At 32.0% G+C, this 19644-nt stretch overlaps 3 protein-coding genes across 3 annotated transcripts; 2 read left to right on the forward strand and 1 right to left on the reverse strand.

Annotated features, from left to right (window-relative positions):
- Nucleotides 1–1425: 1425 nt before the first annotated feature.
- Nucleotides 1426–4432, forward strand: LOC123914583 (transcription factor bHLH53-like). The gene is made up of 3 exons (XM_045965786.1): nt 1426–1524; nt 2033–2803; nt 4214–4432. Exons 1-3 carry the CDS (start codon nt 1426–1428, stop codon nt 4430–4432), a joined length of 1089 nt encoding a protein of 362 aa, XP_045821742.1.
- Nucleotides 4433–10000: 5568 nt separating this feature from the next.
- On the forward strand, nt 10001–15382 carry LOC123914244 (MACPF domain-containing protein At4g24290-like). The gene is made up of 7 exons (XM_045965327.1): nt 10001–10723; nt 11560–11798; nt 12199–12400; nt 12487–12564; nt 12652–12835; nt 13333–13499; nt 14477–15382. The coding sequence occupies exons 1-7, from the start codon at nt 10451–10453 to the stop codon at nt 15188–15190; spliced, it is 1857 nt and encodes a 618-aa protein (XP_045821283.1). The 5' UTR covers nt 10001–10450; the 3' UTR covers nt 15191–15382.
- Nucleotides 15383–16710: 1328 nt separating this feature from the next.
- LOC123914252 (rho GDP-dissociation inhibitor 1-like) lies at nt 16711–18673 on the reverse strand. Its single transcript, XM_045965336.1, has 5 exons — nt 18253–18673; nt 18090–18156; nt 17495–17713; nt 17274–17398; nt 16711–16964 (listed from the first exon to the last, which is right to left on the reverse strand). The coding sequence occupies exons 1-5, from the start codon at nt 18469–18471 to the stop codon at nt 16884–16886; spliced, it is 711 nt and encodes a 236-aa protein (XP_045821292.1). The 5' UTR covers nt 18472–18673; the 3' UTR covers nt 16711–16883.
- Nucleotides 18674–19644: the final 971 nt, after the last annotated feature.

A 19644-nucleotide genomic window follows, 5' to 3' on the forward strand; every position in this document is an offset into this window, starting at 1 on the left:
TTGTTTATTTGTCAATATTACTTATTTGGCAAAGGGGTGTTCAATAACACCCTGGCATATTTTTGTAGGGTTTTATACATTTGAATTTTAAAATTTGTATGTGTAAAATAATATTTGGATTCTAAAATTTGAATGTAGAAAAATTTTGAAATTTCATTTTGTCACATAGGGTCCGAAGTCAAACCATGTATAAGGGACGTTTAGATTCTAAAATTCAAAAGTGTAAATTTCTAGAATTTTATTTTGTATCATAGAAGGGGCTCGAACTATGTATAAGGAGACGCTAAAATTCTAAAATTCGGACATGTAAACAAACATTTTATACACTCAAATTCTAAAATATTGAGTATAATATTTTTAAAAAATTTAGGTGTAATTCCGTGAATTTAAATCCGTAGTTAATAGGACATGACTATATGTCAAGCTCGGACTACATATAATATGATATGTACGTAGTCTTAAATCTTGCTAAAACTGCTAGGCTACAGTTGGACTAATTATATATCCAGGACCTTAAGGGTGAAGTTCTAACGACTAGATTACTTGAAGAAAAAAAAATGAGAGAGGGCACAAGAGATGAGGGATGGGGGACAAAATTCACATGAAGTAACTACTCCTTGCCTTACCACTGCTTTGCTTTCGTTTTTCCCTCTTCTTTTCATCCCAAAATATCTTCTACAGCTAATAACATAAGACAGTTTAATCTGCCCACCTAGAATGCAGGGAGGTTACCAAGTAGTGTATTTTAACAGATTTGATCATATAGGGGGGGATTGAGAAACTGTCATAACCTAATATACAAGGCCTTCGAATTTTTGGTGTAATGAACATTTAAATTTTACTTTAATCATTGATTTTAACTTATATGACACTAACTAAAACCTCAAACCTTCTGCTGGTGTGCTCATTCATAACATTCTTTACGCCATTCACGTAGGTCTATATTCAATGTGTCAATGCTCTTTGCAGTTCACGTTCCATGTCTTTGTTTGGTTTTTCCTTAGCCATAGGTTATTAGAGATAAAAGAAGGAGAAAGCTAATATGTGCCCTAATTAAGGGCACATTTTAAGGTACCTGATATAGAAAGTTAGTCTCAAAAGTTGTGCATTCAACTCTTACAAAGTCATGATTTTGTTTTTCCTAATACAAAACTTCCATTTTAAGCTCTACTTAAAGCACATGTTAGGACTCAAAGGTACATGAAGTGGTAATCCATTGAAATTAAACTCACATATAACATGAGATCCCGGTTCGAATCCGGGTCACGATGTCGAGCCTAATAATTTCGACATTTTTACCAGTTGAGTTAAGACTTAAAGGACATAAACACTTTTTTTTAATTACAAAATAACCTCAACCTTTTAATACTTAAGAGGGGTGATGTGGCAAAGGTTTTTACTAACTTGCTTTGATTAAGGCTAAAAATGAGGATCTCATTTGACCAAGTGCATGCTCATGCATCCGTGTGTCAGGTTGTTCCAATATACCAGACCCTAGCCAAATGGCTCCCTCACCCAGAAAAGGTTCTCACTTACTACTTCTCAGTCATTATTTAATTTAATTTAATTAATACTTCAAATAATTAATAATCCTTCAAAAAAACAAAACTAATAAAAGAGAGATTTTATCAACAACAAAAAAAATATGAGAGAGAGATTGATAATGTGTAACTGCCTCCAACTTCCCCTAAAATATCTGAACCCACAAACTATCATGAAACAGTGAGGATTTAATCAACCGCAGTCTTTTTTCTCCAATCTCTCTCTCTCTCTATCTCTCTCTCTCTCTCACAAACCCTCAAACCAAGCAAAGATTCACTCACACAATTTCTAGAAACATTTCTATATTCTTTCTTAATTCTAGCACACTGTCTCTCTTTCTCTTTCTCACTCAGGTCTCACTTTCTACATTTTCTAACTACATTAATTAATCCAAACAAACATTCTCGTACTTACACTTTTTACTTGTCTTTAATTAATAATAACTAACCTCTTTTTTTTTACTCTGTTTTTGTTCTGTTTTTTCTTGCAGGTTCTGTTTTTGTTTTTTGTTGTTGTATTGTATATCATGGGAGCACTTAGCCCATACTACAACTATAATTGTTACCCTTATGAACCTCATCAAACTAACAACAACTCAGAACTCATCACTTTTCAACATCATGAACAACAACAACAACAACAATCATCATTACCTCAATTATCACAAATTTCAGAACATAATAATAACCACCATTTTTCTTCTTACTTAGATGAAACCTTGTTTTTTCAAAGTCCATATTTTTACTCAAATGAGACTTACCCTTCTCATGAACAACTACTTATTGACACCACTTTCTCTTCTCAAAATGATGGCTTCATTTCAATGAATGAAATTTTCTCAAATGAACAAGATTTCAATTTCAACACCTACCTTCCAAAACGACAAAAGCTATGTTATGAGGAGAAAAAAGTGCAACAACAAGAAGAAGAGCTTTTGAACTCAACCAATTTTTTTGTGGATGAGTTTATTACTAACCCTTTTGTTTCCTTTGAAGCAGAACCACAATTTTATGGTTCTGCTTCAAAAATTGTTGATGTTGTTGGTTGTGAGAAGAAAGTGAACGAAAAGACTATCTCTCCCCAGAGTATTGCGGCGAGAGAAAGAAGAAGAAAGATAACTGAGAAGACACAAGAGCTTGGGAAGTTAGTTCCTGGTGGTTCTAAGATGAACACAGCAGAGATGTTTAATGCTGCTGCTAATTATGTTAAGTTTCTTCAAGCTCAAGTTGGAATGCTTCAAGTTATGGGAACATTAAGCAAGGTAACTGTTTTTGGTTTTTTGTTGAATTTTATGTTTTTATATTATTAGAGCTTATAAATTAAGTTAATTACTTGAGTTTCAATTTCAACATTTTTGTTTTAGTCTTAATATGCAACTTTAAAGAATTTGGATTTTCAAATGTCTGAATTGCATGCATTCACGTAGTCATATGGATGGTCGTTGAATTGAAATTAAATGGTTCAGATTTTAAGGCTAGGAAACTCAATTCAACTTCAAGTGAACTTGCATTTGCATTTTTATGTTATCCTAACTTGAATTTAGTTTTTCAATTTATACTTCCTTTAGAATTTTTTGTTTTTTTGATAAATGCCTATAGAAATATAGAATATGTTTGTTTATTGTATATTTGGTTATTTTATGTGAAGAACCATGCAAGTAATCATTTGAGTATATATATCATTTATTGAGATGTATTGTTGTAAAATATCTAAAATGGATATTAAAACTATTGTTGATTTGGTTAGTTTTTTCTTTAATGTGTGTAATCTTTGACTAACTATTGTCTCAAATCTCAATTGTGTCTTTTTTATTATATTGATTTTTTTTTCCTGCCCTACTTTTATTCTAAAAATTTGCTTAGAAATTTTCTTTAATTACCAAAAAAATGATGGATAGTCCATGGGAGTGAGAAGGATTAAGGAAACGGTTAATAAGAAGATGAAATGGTCAATAAACAAGAGAGAATATAGGAACAATAATTGTAACTATCAAATGAGCTGGCTTTGCTGGTTTACAAGGAATTTTCAACTGTTTTTTTTTTTACATTTCTATTTAATTTAAAAATTCATTTTTTATAGGTCTATTTAATTTTAATTTTTTGTAATAAGGTTTATTTAATTTAAATATTCATTGTTTTAATTTCTGCTACTCAAAAATGAAATTAATAATGTCGGTCTCACATATATTTAGAGGCCAAAAACTAAGTTTAAGCCAAACCCTTTTTAAAGCCTATAATAGTAATATTTTAATAAAACTACAAATTTTGGCTTAAATTATTTTTCAGATGTTTTAAAACACAAAATTATTTATTAGAATAATGTAATCTATTTTGTTTAATTTTTTTCCTATTGATATATAGTTAACTGATTTCATCTTTGTTGATATAATATTAATTTTAGATAACCTTTTATCAATTTCTCAATTAGAAAAGAGTAGGATATGAAAAAAAAAATTAATTTTTTTGAACAAAAAAAAATACAACTGTCTTGGTATAGTCTTACTCTTTAGTCATCTCCTGGTCTTCATAGAAAAAACTATAAATAATAGAATTAGTTAATGCTTTGAATATTTCTTCTTTAATTAACTTTTTTAATATCTTTTTTTGTTTATACACATGTGCCCAAATAAATCTACATATATATCTTAGATTTTTCTAATTGATTATTGTAGGAAGAAAAGGAACCTCCTCCAAGTAAAGATCTACACAATCTACTTGTTTCTCCTTTTGTTCAAGAGAAGTTGTATTTGGAAGAAAAGTGCTTTGTTCCAAAAGAGTTTGTCACCACATTAACCAATCATGATGATGTTAGATCAAAACCTACCATCCTTAAGGGCCTTAAGCAGCTTATTGGAACAGAGATTAATGAGAAGAAACCAAAGCAAGAATAATTTTACTCTATATTGATTGTTCTCTTCATTTTTAAAAGCTACTTTATTTCATTTTTTTATTAATAATAAGGCTCTCTACTCGTGAGTCTAGGTTAGATTCAATTCAATTCTTTTGTAGTTTATTTTGCATTTAAGAGGAACCATTTGTTGATTTTTTTTTAATTATTGCTTCTTTTTTTTTGTATTGTTAAGTCGTGCTCGCCAAAGGTCAAGCATAAGGTAACTAAAACTCTTGCTTTTTCTTAATATAAATAAAATTTAAGTGAGTCGAGTTTCGATAATTCACTAAGTTATGATAGGTCATATGATTTAAAAATCACTTGTTATAGGTCGACTAATAAATGTCATCACTTTAGAAGTTAAAGTTAACTCACTTATTCACGCGTGTGAAAATATGAGTAGAATTCATACCAACTAAAACAATCTTTATTAAAATTGAAAATTTTTGCTTCAACTAGTTATCTTCTCAATTCTCTCTATGTATAGTTACTAATTTGGTGGAGATATTTTTGTTGATTTAATTACAATAACAATAATTTTAAATATAAAATTATAATAACTCTAAGCTTAAACCAAAGTTTTTATTTCCTAGGTATAAAGTTTGAAGAACCTTAATGGAAAGTGCAAACTACTAAAATCCAATACAGTGGTTGGTTATTATTAGGTATTTGCTTGAGATTTTGGTGCAACAAATGAGGTTTAAAACTTTTTGGTGGATTTAATTTGTATATATTGAGAGTGTATTTTTTTATAAAAAAAAAAAATCAACCAAATTATATTATGTAACCATAGAAGATCAAGATCTTTGACACGTTCTTTCTTTTTCTTTTTTTTTTTTACTAAATCCTTGACACGTACTTTGATCTTCTTTAATCACACAATGATAATTACTTAGTAGTAAATTATTCTCATTCAATAATATTAATACAGTACTCTTGACATAACGTACTTTGAGGGAATGAGGGGGTGGATGCACATGAATCGGTCTATGAGGAAAAGGAAATTGACACCCAAAACACAATTGAAATGTGAAAATAATGGACTAACTTCTTTTTTGGAAAGCCGTCGTTTATTTGAGATTTTTTTTTGTCATCCTATCAGTTTATTGTGCGTCCTAGAAGTTTCCATTTTTATTTTTCTGTTACTTAAATAGATGATATTATAAAAATTAGAAATTTGAGGAAAAAAACACCTCTAACATGAAATTCAAGATTTTTATAACATTCGTTACTTAAATAGCAAACATTATGAAAATGATAATTTTGAGGAAAAAAACTCTCCTAATATGAAATTTTCTCATTTCTACAACGTCTGCTTCTTAAGTGACGGATATGAATATTTTAGTAATTTTATTGGACGCACGAGAAAATGAATAGAGTAGCTAAAGTAAATCTCATTGCATATACTTCTAGAAATTCAATTGTAACCTTTCATTTATTTATATTTTAATAAGAACACCCCAAAAAAAGATTATTGAAAAAAATTAACACCTCAAAAAATATTATTTTAAAAGCAGAACCGGATGTCTCTGACATGAAGTTGAGTCAGTTACGGTGGTGCTAGGCATCTACAGTGATGGCTGATGGTGAGGAAGATAACTGCAAAATATGTTAACACTTCAACGCTCAAGTCAATATGCGATAAGGGAGGAGTGGAAGTAATTGAAACGTACCTTGGCGCGAAAGCATCCGTGCTTATATAGTGGAGACGGTCGTAATCGTTAGCGTGGGTCCCGACATAAAGTGTGGGGGCCATTGAAATCAATCCAACTGTCCAAACGAGCTAAAAAAGGGGTATTCTCTATAAGAGGAACATGGGATCTCTAGTGTTCCACGCTATTAGCTTACACGAAAAGCCATTAAAGTAAAACATGAATGGGTTGGATTGGAACGCTTGGGCTACTTGTATTGAGCCATAGTTGAGGTAAAACATATGATGTTTTCTCTCCCGACCCCCCGCCTTTCTTTTCTACCCCTGAATTTCCATTTTTGCCCTTGGGGTACTTCGGTTTGTACGAACCGGATTTTTTTGTCATGCTAAAAAATTTCGGTTAATATAAACCGAAATAATGTGTTCCAAATTTTTTCCCAGATTTCCTGCATAAATTTTGCATGAGACCCTCAACTTCCACAATTTATTTGGAATACTAAATGATGTCCGATTTGAGTAAACGACCACTCGTTGGAAAGTTTAGGGTGTCAAGAATACAAATATAATTTTTGTTTTGAGGTTTAACTATCCAATTGGTCCAGTTTGACCAAATAATGGGCACTAGTACAGAAACAGAGCAGAAACTTTTCTCAAACTTGTAGGTAGATTTTCTCATACTATACTTAATGAAATTTAACAATTCCGGTGTCAATCTTGTAGTAAATTTTGTCTTCTTTACACTAGATTAAAAATATTAGCATACGACTTATATTCAGAGATATATGCTAAATTTACCACGGGTATCTCTACACCAATTTTCACATAAATCTTTCTTCTTTTCTTAACATTTATGTTATTTCGGTTTATATAAACTGAATTTTTTTTTTCATGTTTAAAAATTTCGGTTCGTAGAAACCGAAATAAATTGGCCAATTTTTTTCAAACCGCAAGGGATAAAATGAGATTTTTGGGGTATAAAAGAAAGACGGAGAATCGGGAGAGAAAACATCAAAACATATAGGAGCATTCAGATTCTAAAATTTAAATGCGTAAAAGTTACAAAGTTTTATTTATCACATGACGAATTAGAACTATGTATAAAGGGGTTCAAATTCTAAAATTCATACATATAAAAGAATTTTTTATACATTCGTATTCTAAAATCTAAGCAGAATATTTCTTAAAATTTAGAGGGTGCAGAGAGGTTTGGAGTGGGGGGGAAATTTCGTTTTTCCCTCTTCTTTTCATCCCAATGGGCTTTTAGCTGGGCCATAGAATTTTTGTCTTGGGCTTTGAGACAATATATTATGGTGACTTCTATCTACACCTAAATAATTACTCCACACAATCCCTTCCCCCAATAATCACTTTTTTTTACAAACACGCATTGAAATAGTTACAAGAGGAATTTAAAAACTAAGATAGTCATTGTAGGTACAAACAAGTCTAAGATACTAGTATAACAATTCGATTGCTCTATAGTAGTAGTAGAAAAAATATTTTAGAGTCAAGAATTTTCAATTATTCCTTTCTAACGAGCTTTACATAGAACATGTAATTATGTTCAAGTCAATATATTAGACTAAGTAGTTTTGTATAAGAATACCTAATTTTTATTCCAAAAAAGTTAATATTGACTGATTTATTTACTTGCCATCTTAATTGAGTTGATTAGATCCAAGTTTTAAAAATAATTTGAGTATCATATCTCATGTGGTCCCTATTTTCCTTGAGTTGCATGTTACATCTTGTTGTTATTTTGGACAAGAGTACGAATTAGTAAGCGAATAGTAGGTAAAGTCCAATGAGAGAGAAAATATTTCATTTTTTTTTCAAAAGGCTAACACACATGGCAAAGTTAAGTTGACACTTGACACAAATCCTTTATTTTTTGTTTGTTACAAAAAATTTAAAACTTTGTTTAATTGGAGGGAGGAATATTTGAGACTTTGAATAATATGTATATAAGTGAGATGATTGTTTTTTTATTTAAGTAGTTTAGTGATTATAAATTTCACTTTAAAAGTGAATAAAAGAAGTGTCAGAATTTGAACTCCGACTCATACACATATAGTGTGATGTTTACACCATGAATATAATTACATTTCCTTTCACTAAGTACATTTTCTTTGTACTTTTTATTTTGTATGAGTTTGTTTTTATCATCATTATATTTTATTTTCTTTGTTGATGACACTTATTAGTTCAACGATAAAAATAAAATTTGTAAATAGTGAAAGACGTATTTCACTTTTTTATTATAAATTTGACCATATTTAAAATATTTATATAAACTATTCACATTTAATCTATATTGATTTTTTTAAGTATTTATTTACTTTATTTTTTCTACTTTCAACTCTCGAAAAACCTTTCATTTAAACTCATAAAACAAAACCCAAGTCTTTTGGATTCAAGAGAATCGCGTTTTTTTATTTATTTTTTATTTGAGAGAAAAAGGGAGGGAATAAATGTGCGCTTATAAAAGGCACTAAGTCTGGTATAATGGTAAGGAGTTTAAGTAATAACATGCATGAGATTTTAAGTTTGATACAACATTGTAAAAAAAAAAACGTGTATTTATAAATACACAAACAATCTTATAAAGTGAGAATTAAATTTATTCGGTCATAAAATAAGAATCAACTTCTTATCAACATTGTATGACCTCAAAATTCATTATTTTTAATTTTCCAAGACATTGACCGATACATAACACATTTAGTTGATTGATACACATAGTATAACATAAAATAATTAAACGTCCTATTCAATTACTCTCTTTAATCAAGATACAACACTCAAATAATTAATGAATTCTCTCTAAAACAAATCGCTTAAAAAAACTCACTTCTAATTTCTAATAGAAATAATTTTTTATCAAATTTTATTTAACCTGGGACGTAAATTATCCGAGCCTCTAACCTTAAAAATTAGAGGTAGGGATGACAATGGGTAGGGTATGGGTAGGGTACTATAGTACCCATCCCCATACCCACAGTTTGAAAAATACCCGTACCCATCCTCACACCCGCCTGGGTAACAATTTTTGTACTTGTGCCCATACCATATGGGTATTCAAGTACTCATACTCGTACATGTTACCCGCATTTTTGCTAAAAATAAATCAATCAATTATAAAATATCATATCATTTTAATAGAATTAATAAAAATTCAAAGATTTTAGTGTTGACTCATGAAAATTATAAATAAAATTATTACTAATCTCGTGCTAAAGTTTATATCCTTATTGACATACTCATATTGTGTTTGCGCTGTATTATAAATAAACATTTTTATTAAAAATGTGTAATATTTTATAGTGTTGTATTTTTTAAAAATTGATATACATATATTACTATATAATAATATAAATAGAATCAATAAATATATAATATATGGGTATGCAGCGGGGTGGGTACTAAGGTACCCGCACCCGCACACATATCCGTTCATTTTTGCGAGTAATTATACTCATACCCGTCCTCGTACTCAAAATGCGGGTTTTTATCTTACTCATTGTGGGTATTTTTTGCGGGTACCCATTGGATATGGGGCCAATTGCCGTCCCTAATTAGAGGGTCAATAAAAAAACAATTTTTTTTTGTCAAGTAGTTTGGCTAAAAAAATTCATCTTACAGATGAATAAGTGAAGATGAATAAGTGAAGTCTCGGTTAGAACTCGGACTCCTACACATATAGTGCGACGTCCCTACCAACTGAGCTACCAACTGAGCTAAGCTCACGAAAAAAAAATCTAGTGATACTCCCTCTGATCCTAATTATAAGAAAAAATAAGAAAAAATTCACTTTTTAGATACATTAAAAGTTTAATGTATTTAGCCTATATTATACTTTAGATACATCAAACAAGTAAATTTTTTCCTATAATTATAAAATAACTGCACAAAAAATTCAACTTCACTTAACCCATTTGCCAGTATTTGAGATGACACTCTTCCTCTTCCATTCTTCACTGACACAGTCAAACTCAAACATTCAAATACGACCCTTTGCCATTTCCAGTACCTTCTCCACTCTTTACTCTCTCTTTTCTTATCTTCTTCCTTTCCTCTACTATATTAACCAAACCAAAACAAAACACAATTTTACCTTTAACGTCACGTAACGTTAAACCGATCTAATCTTCTCCTTCCTCGAACTTTCATTTCAATTCCGTACAATCTCTCCGTAGTTTATGTTACCCTTTTCAACAAAAACACCAAAGCTAATTCCTTTTCTTTGACCCTCTTCACAAAATTCAACCTTTACCCTAACCCTACATTCATCAACTAGGGTAGAGGTAGACCCTTTTACACTCTATCTATATCTATCTCTTTTTTTGTTCTGATTTTTTCATTTTCAGAATGGAAGAGGAAAAGGGTATTGAGATTGTGGCATTGGAATCTTTGGGTAAAGGGTTTGATTTAGCTAGTGATTTTCGTTTGAGATTTGCTAAGGGAATTCGTGATGGTGTTAATAGTAGGAAAAGGTTGGTGGTTCTTGATGAAGAAAACAAGAGGGATATTTTGATTCCTGGAGCTGCTGGAGCTACTGTAATCAAAGGGGTTTCTGAGAATATTCGGTGTGATAAAGGAGATCGAATTCGGTTCAAGTCTGATGTACTTGAATTCAATCAGGTTCATTTTCTTTCTTGTTATATGCTAGTAGAAATTTTAATAATTAATGTTTTAAATTGTATTCAAGCTTCAATTATTGTTATTGCTGAGAATTACACTGAAATGTGGTTGATGCCCGCTAGGTGTTTGTGTTCCGGTTGCAGAGATATCGAAAACAAAAACTTTTATGTTGGTGCTCAAATCACAGTCAAAGACTTATTTTAAAACAGAAATGTTATTTAATCATCATTTTGGGTCAACAAAATCAGACAACTTTTTAAATGGTGAAAGCAGTTCACACTTGTGTTAGATTTGAAACGTTAAAAATTGAGGTTAATTACGTTTAATTTTGTGGTTAATAAAGTTTACTAGATACCAACAGTGAATTGGTCTAAGTGGTAAGGGTCCTGGTCCCTTTAAGCATGTGGTCAGGGGTTCATTCCTGGCTCATGAGCGTGGAGAAAATTCGGTTGGGAGGGGAGAACCCACCTTGTGTGCCCCACAGGTTCCCCGACGGAGATTAGTCATCACTAACGGCGGTGGAAACTTCCTACCAATATCATGGTAAACCAAAAAAAAGAAAAAAAGTTCAGTAGATGGTTTAAAAGTTGCGATGCGTGATATATTTACTAACCAAAGCTAACACTTCATTAGCCATGTGTGTGAACGCATTAACAAAAAAGTTGTTGAATTTTGTTATCACAAATTGACATATTTGATTTTAAAACCCTGGTTATACGAAGCAGACAAGTTTGAAAGATATCAATGTTGAGTTAATATATCTTAGTGTCTAATTTGATGTGTTTCTTTTTTGTGCATCGTTCGTTATATCTCTCTCTTGTTATTTTTACTTGCAGATGTCTGAGTTGCTAAATCAAAAATCAGCAGTACGAGGAAAAATTCCTTCTGGCTATTTTAACGCTCTTTTTGATATGAGTGGTGATTGGCTTCGTGATGCTGCTGACATAAAAAACCTTGCTTTTGATGGGTATTTCATCTCTCTCTACTGTTTGCACTTGACTGCTTCCCCACTTGTACTACAAGAGGAAGTAAAGAAATCAGTTCCAGCTCAGTGGGATCCAGCTTCATTGTCTAGGTAAACAAGCACTACGCCACACCGTTTGATAGACGAACAGATCACAGGATCTTTGTTTTCTTGGTGTTAAATAACATGTCTCCACTTTCCATTACTTCTCTTGAGATTGAATTGAATTTTCTTTTGTGCGTCAATCATTTTAACCATCCATACACAATTTAGTATTTTTTGGTATCGAAGAAACAACCAATTGATAAAAGAATGTGATATCTTCTTTAACTCCAGCTCATGGCTCAAATTACCTTGTGGGCAGACTGTCTTCTTGATAGTACATATTTGAGTAAATGTAAATTTTTGTGTTCATGTTAAGATGCTTTGTGTTGTAGCGGAAGTTAACTGTTTGAATGATGTGTAGTTTTAGGTTGTTGAGTATTTGATGCTGATTGAGTTTGTTAGGCAGGTTCATCCAGACGTATGGTACTCACATAGTAGTAGGCATGGCTGTTGGAGGTCAAGATGTAATCTGTGTCAAACAAAAACATTCATCTAAGATTCCTCCCGGTGATATCAGGAGACATTTAGAGGATCTTGGAGATTTTTTGTTTTCGGATGTAAGAAGCCCTTCTTCACTACAGAGGAAGCCGGCAGATAGCAAACAGAAGGTATTATGCTTTATCTTTTGTAACTGTAATCTCACCATGTATTTTTTATTTTGCTTAGTGCTGATGCAATCTCTCTATTTATGTAGGTCCCCGAGGTCTTTAATCGTGTGATGCAATCAAACACAACACAGTTTACCAGTATTTCAGAAACTTCTAGCAAGGACGTAAGTCCACAATGAGAAATATTCACCATTTGGAATTAGTGAAATTCCTAGGTTCAGAACATAATATATTGCTTTATATTGGAACAGGGCCTCACTATTATTTGCTCCAAACGAGGAGGAGATGTGTACAAGCACAGTCACTCACATTGGCTCCAGACAGTGGCTGCTAATCCTGAAGCGATCATATTCAAGTTTGTTCCTATTTCCTCACTTCTGACTGGAATTCCTGGAAGTGGCTATCTTAGTCATGCAATCAATTTATATTTACGATGTACGTTTTTCTCACACACTACAGTCTTCTTAATTTATCCATATCTTAATTTACTATTATAAACTTTTTCTGTGATGTAGATAAGCTTAGTCCATAAACATAAACATGCAAGAAGGTCATTTAATTTCTCAACCTTTCACAGAAAAACTAATATGTTTTGGGCTCTTACTTTATCCATGTCATGCGTTACTTCTCTATACATCTTTTGGAGTGCCATTCTTTCATTTCGTTACTATTAGAGTATGTTTAGGAGTTGTGTTTTAGAGGACTAACTCTATATTTTGCTATATATTTGAAATTTTTTTAAAAAAAAAAGAAAGAATAACATGATAAATGATCATATAACATTTCAATCACACTTAATTTATTGTTAGAAACATTTTATAGAATCTTTAAATTTAAAAAGAAATATAAGTCCTCCCCTCTCCTCCAAAACCTTCCCTCCAAACATACCCTTCAGGTCTGAAACACATAATTGATTCACTTGTTCTCTACAGATAAGCCTTCTCCCGAAGATTTACAATATTTTTTAGAGTTTCAAATTCCAAGGCAATGGGCACCCATGTTTTGCGAACTGCCTCTCAGGCATCAGCGGAGAAAGACCTCTTCCCTTTTACTGCAATTCAGTTGCTTCAGTCCAAAGCTTCATATTAGCTCTACACAGGTACTGTTAACGAAACTCTCCTGTTTGAGTAAATAATTATTCTGTGTGTTGAACTGTACTACACTTTTAGTTGTCTCTTATGTTTGAGTTTAATATTTGCTTTGACAAGATTATCTCTTAATTAGTATCAACATTTTCTCCTCACACTTCTGGTTGGTGATAAATTTAGCTGGGGGTATAACTTTAGAAGATTTTTTAACCAGCTATTGTTTTCATACCTGCCTTTTAGATGTGTTATTTACAACTATTTTTGTGTCTTCACCTATCAGTTTAAGCTAATGGGATAGTTCGTTCATGATGCAGTAACAGAACCTCCAACTAAGTGATCTAGAATTATTGGTTTCTGAGATAATTCTCTATTTTTTCTTCATTTTCTATCATTTTCCCTCGACTCTCTTTTTGTAATAAATATTTAAGTTTAGGTTTAAAGGCGTGTAACACCTTCGAAGTTTGAACTATTGCTGTTCTATGCAGTTCTTTCAAAGCTTGCAGTGTCCTACAGTTGTATGCTTTTTTACAAATAAAGAAAATTTCCCTCAACACATTTCTGATGGTTTATTTATTTTTCAAAATTTCCCTTCAATTATTGGCATTCATATTTTTCACTTAATTAATAATTGTCCCAGTTTTTAAATTATTTTATTAGGAGTATTTTTGTAAAAAAAAATAACGCATCTTGCAATTTGAAAAAGAGCTTGTAAAATAGGCAATTTTGTTATTTAGATATGTGCTTAGTTCCAATGTGCCGTTGTTCCAACTTCTATGAGCGAAGAAGCTCACTTTTCCTTATAGTTTTCTTCATAATATGTGCTGCATAACTTTGTAGGGATTTGTCACTTCTGTTTTATTTTCCTCCCCTCATCTATTATCTGCTTGAAAACTATCTAGACTTAGCGACCCTTCATTCTTCTAATTAAGTAATTGACGTTTAACATTATATTCTCTTGTTAATTATGATATTTTGTACAAAATGGCAGGTGGAAAGTGAACAGAAACCTGTGGTTGGCCTCCGATTGTACCTGGAGGGTAAGAAAAGTGACAGACTTGCTTTACATATAAATCATCTTTCGAGCCTCCCAAACAAGATGACCCTCTCTTCAAGTACCTCAACACCAACCCCGAGCATACCATCTATGTGGCGTGGATCCGATGAAAATGAATCCAGTGACCAATTCCTAGAACCAGTCAGATGGAAGAGATTCTCAAATGTGTGCACAGCTGTGGTCAAACATGACCCTAACTGGTTGAATGATTGCGGAGGTGTTTATATTGTAACCGGTGCACAAATCATTATCAAAGGAAGTTGGCCGAGAAACGTGCTTCATCTGCGTCTTCTTTTTACTCATATAGCCAATTGCACTATACGGAAGTCGGAGTGGGGCGCTGCACCAGAGACTTCAAGAAAATCATCTTTCCTCACAAATTTGAGCACAACATTTTCATTCACACAGCAGAGTACTACTGCTGCCCCACCAAAGCAGGCTCCGACTGCACTTAACTCTGGCATTTATCCAAACGGTCCACCCGTGCCTGTTCGCTCGAGTAAGCTACTTAAATATGTTGAGACAGCTGAGGTTCTACGAGGCCCTCATGATGCTCCTGGACATTGGTTAGTTACAGCTGCTAAGCTTGTGACCGAGGGTAGTAAGATAGGATTGCAGGTAAAGTTTGCATTGTTGGATTATTGGTGATTCTAGGTGACTACTATATTCCAGAATAGTAATATCAATGGTTATCATGTAGGGTTTGCTGAATTTCTTTTTAAAATCTACATAATACATGTACATATTATATAATTTCTGAAGGCTTTGTACAGTACAGTATACAAAATGAGTGGTTGTTGACATGAGGCAATGGAGAATTTAATCTAGGATATACTGCTACTTCTTGACACATTTTAGTCTTGGGATTTTATTTAGCGATAAAATAATCATCCTTAACATAAATGTAAAAAGGTTAAGAAATGCGGGAAACGCAACAGTATGCTAATCACAAGATTATGTTGCAAATCAATCTGGGTTCAGCATGGCCTAATCATATGTGTGTTCATGGTTAAGGCAGTTTTTGCTTATCTTTACCTCATTATTATTTAGGCCTGAAAATTAATGCATTAGTAATCATTTTAAGCAAAAGTAAAGAGGGGTAGATGATAAATAAAGTTGAAAAAAAGGAAACTGTTATCATATCAATTACTAGTACATGCTTGCCTGAAATATAATCTTGATTGAAATTTGGAGGCTCTTCTCAATTCCATAGCTTTCTTCTTTTGCTAGTCTAAGAGTGTGTGTGTATTCTTGTTTGAAAGAGAAATGAAAAAAGGAGAAAGAAATAAAGTATAAGATGACTAATACGAGTGATGTTATTATATATAATTGTACCTTGGTTTAATGTGTTTCTAACTAACCATTATAAATTTTTCCATGATCTAATTTGGATAGAGTTATCCAGTGCTACTGCTATGTATGGTTGTGAGTCTTGTGATTATAACAGATGCACAACTATTCTTACCCTACCATGATTCTATTCTTACATGGGTTTTTGTTCATTCTTGTGATCATTGTTATTATAGTATTTATTTATTTATGCAACTTTACTTGGAAAGAAAGGAAGCATGATGTGGACTTTGCAGTATGTGTGTAATTAACAATGGAAGACTTTGCAGTACTCAATTGACAATGAAATGGTCAAACTCCATAATGCTCCATTCCTTCATAAATATAAGATTCTTTGGGGGTTTTTCTTTAGTACTATTATTTTTCACATAACTCCTTTCAAATTTTCAATTACATTAATTATTTCATTATCAACCTATCTATTTGTTTTGTCAAGTTGTCTAGCGGCTAAAATTTCACTTTTTTAAGGTGAATAAGTGGATGTATCGGCCTATGTTTCACCGTCTCCGCAATCATTACACTTGCACCTACATGATATACTTTAATTTAAATGAATAGTCATTTCGATGGATTTTCTACTTTTCACTTCTTCTTTTCTTCCTGATTTTAACTGTTAACAAACAACATGTGATCATGATAAGAGAAAAACTTTTGGACCATCAAAGAATTGATGGAATTTTTGGCCATATGCTTTAAAAAGCACAAACAGTAGTTGAAAATATTTGTTGATAGTGTCCACATGGGGTCCGTTTCAACCCCATTTCTCTTCAGCTCTCACACTCATAACAATTAAATCTTGGAGGCATCTTAGGTGTAAATGAGTGCAATTGTCACGAGCATTACCTTTATGTAAATTTTAGTTATTACAATACAAAAAAAGAAACCATATAATAGAAAGGGAAGAAAGATTTGCACTATCATTTATCATGCATGTGCACAACTCCACTAACTCAATCTAATAAACAATTAACAAACATAAAGTTGAATTCAATCAGTGAGGTGTAGGCCAATTCTTCTGAATCTCAAACCTATAAGTAACATCCAAGTAGCATTTGCGATCATCATCTACAAACTAAACCAATAAATATGAGTTAGTTTCACAACACACAAATGCACCAAAGGAAAGAGAAAATAATAAACTATGAAACACCGACACACTGACATATAGAAATTGATAGTAATTTAAGAAAACATAAGTAATTGAATGTAACCACAATTGTCAGTGGTGTATAAGTTGTGTTGGTTTCTAACACCAATATGTCTGTTTTTGACACCAAACACACGACGTCTTTAATTTGAAGTGTCGATGATAGGTAGATAAATTAGTACAACAAGAAATAATGAATCATGTTACGCACAATTTTCTAGTAATTTTCTTTACCTTGGTTCTTGCTGAATAGGTTCCCCTAGCAAACAAACCAGAAGGTGTAATTTCTTCTTCCAATTCATATGTATATGGTTCCTGCTGTGGACTATAAGTTCCCAACATTTTCTTTGTGCTGTCCACTATATCAATAAATTCATGAAAGCCACATCAATAAGACAATAAAATATGGTTGTTTAATTAATCTAATTAAACATGAATTAAGGCCTATGTCTCACCTCTAATCCCAGTTTTCCAAACAACATTGGTGTATTTGAGGCCAGAAACAATGTTGTTGGAGACAATGAAGGAGAATTTTAGCCTATATTGGCTTGCTTCCTTGAGGATAAACATAGTCTTTTTGGAATCAGTAGTGAATGGAATTGGCAAGATTAGGTCAGGCCTTCCTTGGCATATAATGGTAAGACTCACTATCTTCACTTCTGGCTCTATTTTCTCTACATTACAACAAAATGGATTTTACATAAATATGTTAGAAAAAGAAAAAAAAAAACCAGGATCCTCAATAGCAGTATAGTCAGTTCATGCAAATCTCAGTCGTTAGATCAAGGTAAAACCAGGACTTAACGGATGAAATTTGGCTGGACATGGCGGACTACTATAGAGGAAAGTTGGAACCTGGATTCACTGTTGTCAATAAATGACGCAGTTTCACGCTGTAATCGATCATGACCGTTGATTTGAGATCGGACGGTTCGTATTTAAAATACAATTTTATAAAGCAAAACGATCTCAGCCACAGATCAGAGATTAGACCGCCCAAGGTGTTGTAACTGTGGGGGAATTTGATTCAGATAAGTTGAAGCTAAGTACCTCCAACAGCAGACACATCAACATTTCCTAGAAGTTGTTCTTTCCATTTCCTCAAGCTTTCATCATCCTTTAAAATACAAAACAAAATTTTCAATTCATAAAAAAACACCTAGAGACATAAACAAAATAAAATTCAAAAACCATTTGGAAAAAAGAACATTACTTTATCTTTCTCAAGCTGTTCCTTGAGAGAAAACTGAGGACCAAGATCCAATTCCAACTTGTGTTCTTCCTCTTCATCTTCATCTAGCTCAATTTGCTCAACATCATCATAGTTTTCATCACCAACCTTGTTGGTTCCTTTGTTTTTGTTCTCTTCCTCTAAATGAACATTAAATGAAACATCTTTGGTCTTGGACATAGCTCCTACAGCAGCAAACATTGTCAAATTTAGAAGTCTATGATGAATTTGGAGGTATATCCCTTGGTAATGTAATGAAAGGTTGCAAGTTGAGTTGAGAGGGGTGTGTATAATGTAATGTGTATGGAACAATTAAAGATTAGGTAATAGTAGCACTAAGGTGAATGTGGACCTTGAAATGAAATGGTAACGAAAAACGGTTGAAATAAAGTTGGTGGGAACCACTATAGTGATGATGGTGGAGAAGGTGTTATATAATTTCCAACATTCTTATTATCTTACGGTTAAATATGCAAAAGGCCCCTGCACTTACGAGTTATTTGAGTTTTAGTCCCCGCATTTTAAAAACATTTCATTTTGCCACTACACTTTCATTTTACTTTAAAAATGGTCCCCAAACCATTTTTTTTTGTTGAAATGACACATTTTTGCTGATCTGTCACTGTTGACTGGACTTTAGAGTTGATGACTCATTTAATTTTGCAGTGAATCGATCAAAATACCCTTAAATAAGTAATTTTTTAAAAGTAAAATAAAATTGACACATCATAAAAAAATGTGCCACTTCAACAAAAAAAATGGGTTCGAGGACCATTTTTAAAGTAAAATGAAAGTGCAGTGGTAAAATGAAAGGATTTTAAAATGTAGGGACTAAAACTCAAATGACCCGTAAGTACAAGGACCTTTTGCATATTTAAGCCATTATCTTATACATACATACATACATGATTTATCATTTATATTATGCAATATTGACAATTCCAAATGTTTTAAGCCGTCCACAAATCAAGATTATAATGTTTAATTAGAATGATTATAAAGAAGTCAATTGACAAGACTTACCTTCTCATCAAATTTTTAGGATTCTACTCCTCCATTCTTTTTTTAATTGTTACATTTTTTAGAAGTTTTTTTATTTTTCTTTTCATGTTTGCCGTTTCAAAATTCAAAGGAAAAAAAAATCATAAAAATTTACCGACACGTAACATAAATTGTAGAAATATAGGGATGTATTGAACCGATATTTTAAGAAGAAAAAAGTGATAAAAAAGTCATGTGATATTCGACTTTCATAAAATATAAGTAAATCTTGTGTTATTTAATTAGGATAACTAATTTTGTTTTTAGGGCAACAAAATTTGTTAGTATTCAATTGAGATTTCTTGCCACTTTTAAAATATTTCTTCATATTAT

Source organism: Trifolium pratense, linkage group LG3 (genome assembly GCF_020283565.1).
Source record: "Trifolium pratense cultivar HEN17-A07 linkage group LG3, ARS_RC_1.1, whole genome shotgun sequence".
NCBI lineage: Eukaryota > Viridiplantae > Streptophyta > Magnoliopsida > Fabales > Fabaceae > Trifolium > Trifolium pratense.

What these genes read in the sequence shown, in the direction of transcription:
- LOC123914244 (XM_045965327.1), top strand. Translation starts at nt 10,451, where the DNA reads ATGGAAGAGGAAAAGGGTATTGAGATTGTGGCATTGGAATCTTTGGGT. An exon ending in GATCCAGCTTCATTGTCTAG is followed by an intron (nt 11,799 to 12,198) that starts GTAAACAAGCAC and finishes TTTGTTAGGCAG; the next exon opens with GTTCATCCAGACGTATGGTA. An exon ending in TTCATATTAGCTCTACACAG is followed by an intron (nt 13,500 to 14,476) that starts GTACTGTTAACG and finishes ACAAAATGGCAG; the next exon opens with GTGGAAAGTGAACAGAAACC.
- LOC123914583 (XM_045965786.1), top strand. Translation starts at nt 1,426, where the DNA reads ATGAGGATCTCATTTGACCAAGTGCATGCTCATGCATCCGTGTGTCAG. An exon ending in GGCTCCCTCACCCAGAAAAG is followed by an intron (nt 1,525 to 2,032) that starts GTTCTCACTTAC and finishes TTTTTCTTGCAG; the next exon opens with GTTCTGTTTTTGTTTTTTGT. An exon ending in TTATGGGAACATTAAGCAAG is followed by an intron (nt 2,804 to 4,213) that starts GTAACTGTTTTT and finishes TGATTATTGTAG; the next exon opens with GAAGAAAAGGAACCTCCTCC.
- LOC123914252 (XM_045965336.1), bottom strand. Translation starts at nt 18,471, where the DNA reads ATGTTTGCTGCTGTAGGAGCTATGTCCAAGACCAAAGATGTTTCATTT. An exon ending in TGATGTGTCTGCTGTTGGAG is followed by an intron (nt 17,714 to 18,089) that starts GTACTTAGCTTC and finishes GTTGTAATGTAG; the next exon opens with AGAAAATAGAGCCAGAAGTG. An exon ending in CCTATTCAGCAAGAACCAAG is followed by an intron (nt 16,965 to 17,273) that starts GTAAAGAAAATT and finishes TTATTGGTTTAG; the next exon opens with TTTGTAGATGATGATCGCAA.